The sequence below is a fragment of the Quercus robur genome, chromosome 4 (assembly GCF_932294415.1).
Source record: "Quercus robur chromosome 4, dhQueRobu3.1, whole genome shotgun sequence".
NCBI lineage: Eukaryota > Viridiplantae > Streptophyta > Magnoliopsida > Fagales > Fagaceae > Quercus > Quercus robur.
Genome location: NC_065537.1, coordinates 6,980,436 through 6,985,547, shown reverse-complemented (window position 1 = coordinate 6,985,547; position 5,112 = coordinate 6,980,436). Strand labels below are relative to the sequence as shown.

The following is a 5,112-nucleotide window of genomic DNA, read 5'->3' as shown; positions in this document are numbered from 1 at the left end:
TCAGAACTGACAACCATATTATTTATGTCGGACAAAAGTTTAACTCCAAACTAGTTTAGGTTGGAGGTAACTAAAGTGTTGTGACTACTACCCTCTCTTTTCCCCCTATCGTCCTGTTCTTCACCTATGCTATCATTCAAATATTAAATAAATTAGTCTATTTGGTTGAAAATTAAAAACACTGTAACAAAATAATTTTTAAATGTGTGAATAGCATTATGAAACCCAATTTTTTTTCTTTTTCTTTTAAAAATGGCCAAATTACACAACTTGTGCTGACAGAGATGCATGCGCGTAGTTAGCAAGCAACCGTTAATTTCCGAATAAATAGTACTCCACCACTAGCTCACAAACCATTATTCCATTTCAATAGTTTTACACATCGTTCTCTCCTTCTCTGTGCAGCAACTATGGCGACCTACGGCAGAAGCTCATCTTCTGACCCCACGAGGATGGTAACGTTAAAAACCTCAGACGGCGAGGAAATCAAGGTGCCAGTAGCGATTGCGATGAAGTTCGTCCCAGTGAGAGAATTCTTCATGGGCGACCTTGATCGCCCTGAAGCGGAGAACGCCGCCCCTTTCCCTCTCTCAAACGTGGACAGCTTGACTCTCGCCGAGATCGTCTTCTTCAATCAGAGATCGCTCTACTTTCGCTCGAAACTCAGAGAGATTGTGGAAAAAGAGCCGTTGTGGGAGCTCCTTTTGAAATACTGGCCAGTGGAGAAAGAGATGCAGCAGTTCGAGGCGTGGTTTTTTGGCCGGCAGAGCGACGAGACGATCGTTAAGCTGGTTAAGGCGGCGGACTTCTTGGAGAACAAGGAACTGCTGGATTCCGTGATGCCGAGCTTTAGGAAGAGGTTTGGACTTGGAGACGACAAGGGCGTTGGCTTTGTTTATACGGCTGAAGTAGAGGCAATCCTTCTCAGGAGGGCCGCGTCGGCTTCTGGGGGGGCCAGATTTTGAAGGCGTCGATGAGGATCAACAGATCGAGACAACATGGTGAGGAAAAAAAAAAAATCATGTTGTTTAGTTTTGTTTAATCCTGTAGTGTTTAAATTAGTTAGGTTATCACCCCAAAAAAAAATAATAAAAAAATAAAAATAAAGAGAAAGTAGTGTTTAAATTACTAATTACAATCACGTACCTTTTGTGCGTGACGGTCATAGTACAAGTACAAGTAGCAAGTCAGAATAATTACACAAATTTTTTTTTTTTTTTTTTTTTTTGGTATAGTTTGATAATGTTGTTTTTTGTTCTCTGCACGGCTGAATTGGAATGTAAATAATTTTTGATAGCTGTATTCAGTTCTATATATTGATGCATTGGTTGCTAGATTCATGCTACTTTCGCTTTGCTCCTGATTAAATTTAAATGTTGGTTTTGTTGAATTTAATTGTTTTGATGAAGAATCTTAATGATAACATTATGGTATTACATTACAAGCTGGCTTGTTTTATATTTATTTTCTTTAGATTGAATAACAATGGTTTTTTGAGATTGTGTAGCTGGAAGTTTAGGGGAAACTGAGAAATGGGTATGATTTTTTTTATTTATGATTTATTTTGTGGTGGTAGGGTTGTGCATTGAGATTAAGGCCTTGTTTGGTACACCATTTTATACACACGTTTTCAGTTTTTAAACAACATTACACGTATTTTCACACACTTTTTCACTCACACATATTTCCAAAAAAACTGAAAACTGTTATTTAAACACATACCAAACGAGCCTTAAGAGTTTGGGATTTTCTCTGCAAATTTGAAAGTTATCATTGAGAATGTATTGTGGATTCAAGGAATTTGGGTCTGATTTAGAAGTGACTTGATGTTTTTAAATGTGTATTTGTTTGTGAATGTGGGATCATACAAGATAGTTTCAGGTTTTGTGAATGAAAGGGGTTTATATAGTAGAAAGGATTGAACCACAACGCCCATTGGGATTTGTGTATTGGAAAGTTTAGGGGAAGTTGAGAAGTGGAATTGGTTGATTCATGGTAGGTTTGTGAATTGAGATTAGAGTTGGGATTTTCCCTGCAAGTTCGAAATTTAACATTGGGAATGAAAATATGGGTTCAGTGAATTTGGGTCTGATTTAAAGGAAGCTTGGTGTTTATTTATGTCTATTTGGGAAATAATTGTGGGTCTGCGAATGTGAAGTCTCATACATTGGGGATTTTTACTAACTTGGTAGACTACTTGGTTGTAGCATTTTGGTATTTAACTTTGGAAGAAAATTTCAAGTTTTGTGAATGACGGGTTTATATAATAGCAAGGAGATGAAACCAAAAGTTGTGGAAGTGAACATAAAATGACCGGTGGTGATGCGGGATCTTTTAGAATTCAAAACTAGAATAGATTTCTTGATGAGTTCTTGAAGGGTTCTTGAATAGTGGTGGATGTTTAATGGTTTTTGGTTAGAAAGATTAAATCTTGATGGCTATTTGGAACTGAAACAGGGGATAAACTGAAAACAAGGTAAATATAGAATACTAGGCAATCACACCTAGGTCGTCTTAAGCAATTCAAGCCTCCAGACTTAGAAACATAGAAGCTACCGATACAAATCAGTAATTTGGAATTGGTTGTTTTCTGACTAACAAAGTATATGAGATATTGGTACAAGGGGATACCTTTTGAATCCTATGATACATTCTCAAAGATTTAAATCAAACTGATATCATGCTATTTTAAATTTAGTGTGCAAGTACAATATGGTATCTTTTTCTGGTACTGGGATGCCTGGGCTTCAGGATGCAATTCAAGTTCAGAGAGTACTCTTTGTATTGTTTGATCTTCACAATAGTCAAATTTCATAATCAGGCTATCAGCTATTGAGCTATAAACAAAGCATTTTCAATATCAGCTAGATGACCTTCAAGTTTTCTATATTCAACCAGCAATTCATCAAGATGACTTGTTTCCATCTCTAGCTCATGCTGAACTTGGCTTAAAGAAAATATTAGCTTTTCAGTTTTGTCTTTGATGTCCATTGTGGTGGAGGCTGATTCCTAAGAAGGTAAAATCAAAAGGCAAACCTTCTAATAAAACTTATGGCTCGTTAGGTACGTGTATTTAAACAACAGTTTTCAGTTTTTTTGAAAATATGTGTAGGTGAAAAAATGTGTAGAAATACGTATAATGTTGTTTAAAAAATGAAAATATGTGTTTAAAATGGTGTACCAAATAGGGTCTTACTCTCCATTGCAATTCATTTTTAAGTGCCAAGTTCTCATATATGAGATTGTCACCAGATAATCCCAGTTCTTCCTCTTCCTACTTCCTGACTATTTCACTTCCATCTCCTTGATCCATGATTCTCTCATTGGTAATGTCATCCTTACCACTAGAGCAATTAGCTTGCAAATTTCTTACTGGACGGCATTCTTGACGTTTGAATGGATACATACCACGATTTGCATTAAAATGTGGCAGTTTGCTAATAATCTCTCCTACATGGCACGGGTACAACACAAACAAAGTTCCTACCTTCTCCAATCTCTCAGTGCAAATTTCTTCTAGCGATGATCTGGAGTTTCTAACCAAGTACAGCATCTCCTGTGCCATAGATGAGGCATCACAATATGAACCTCTCATCCAGCGTTTTTTGCATTTACAAAAAACACTCTTCAAGCAAAGAAAAAGAGCTTGCTATCTCTGCCAAACCATAACGGATTTGATCCTTCAGTAGTTCGTTCTCTCCTTTCAAACGTATTGATTACTTATGTTGTGCAGCATCTTCAATCAAGCTTGCTTTCTCTACCTTCAACTCCTCACCACTTTGCTTCTACATACCAGCCAATTGTTTTGCACTCTTATTTGCTTTTAGCAAAGCATTTAATATCAAATCAGTTTCTCTCACCGTAGCGTGGGCTTCCTCAAATTTGGTTAAGAAGCTACTAACATTGTTAATTTTCTCATCAGCAACTACAATTTTAACAAAGAAAGTTTGATGAATGTAAGAGTAACAACAATTTTATTACTGGCCCTTGAAAAATATACTTTGTCTCTTCCAAAATGTTTGTTTCTAACAAAATATATACAAATGCAAGTGGTTCAAGGAAACATGTACTTTGTGACTTGTGAGTAAGAACAATCTCCAACATCTGACTCACTGAGTAGCTTGGCTTAACTGAACATGTAGTTTACTAAAAGCACAGAATGCCAAATTCTCCTACTTGAACACTGTTGATATGCAATAATATGAACATATGGTTTAGGCCTGGCTTTCAAGAGGATTGGTGATTTTAATTTTATGAATTGGCTTGAAGAATTACATGGAGGTTGGTTTAAAAAGAAGATGGACAGGGCGATTCTAAGGAATTAAGCCTTTATTTTTTGTATTTGATTGTAACTCTCACTATTAACTGTTAGTATCCTAGCCGTTGTGTTCAAAATCAAAATTTTAGATTGTAATTTATATTGTATTTATGGGCTACATGTCGTTTTGACCTTGAAGTGGTAGTAGTACTATTGTTTCAGGTAGATGCATTCGTGGGCTTTTTTGTGCAGGCAGATTGATGCACAGCACAGGGAAGACAATTTGGGTTTCGAACAGAGGAAGGAATTTCAGGCCCAATAACTTCATCCACAACAATTACTCAATTGCAAACCCATTCCAGCAGCTACAACATATGCGGGGCAACTCTTTTATATGAATTGGAATGATATGAATTACTTGCAACTCTTTAATTTGGGGCCAGTATGGTTTTTTTTTTTTTTTTAATTAAAAACTAAAAAAATGTGAGTTAGTGTACATATTTTTCCCACTCTTAAAATTAAAAATGCCTAAAATATTAGAGTTATGCTAGTATATTTAAATTTTTATTATATAGAACTTATAAATTGATATGTCAACAATCACAAAAAGTGATTCATTACTCATTTATTCTTTTGTTGAAGTATCATTTTATTGCCACATTAGTTTGTAAGTTTTTTGCTATAAAATTTGTAATAATTTTAACACTTTCTCCATGCAAAAAATAAATAAATAAATAAATTATGAATTAATAGAAATAAAACCCAATTACTATTAAGTGAATAAAAAAAAATGCTAAAACTAATACAAATTTTACAACACTAACTCACTTAGGATGAATTAGTCATAATCAGTA

General features: G+C 35.2%; 1 protein-coding gene across 1 annotated transcript; it reads left to right on the top strand.

Annotated features, from left to right (window-relative positions):
* The first annotated feature begins 351 nt into the window (after positions 1 to 351).
* LOC126720470 (SKP1-like protein 1) lies at positions 352 to 4,708 on the top strand. Its single transcript, XM_050422971.1, has 2 exons — positions 352 to 1,001; positions 4,481 to 4,708. The coding sequence occupies exon 1, from the start codon at positions 411 to 413 to the stop codon at positions 963 to 965; it is 555 nt and encodes a 184-aa protein (XP_050278928.1). The 5' UTR covers positions 352 to 410; the 3' UTR covers positions 966 to 1,001; positions 4,481 to 4,708.
* The last annotated feature ends 404 nt before the right edge of the window (positions 4,709 to 5,112 follow it).

Bases quoted from the DNA above. Each gene is read 5' to 3' on its own strand.
- LOC126720470 (XM_050422971.1), top strand. From the start codon at position 411: ATGGCGACCTACGGCAGAAGCTCATCTTCTGACCCCACGAGGATGGTA.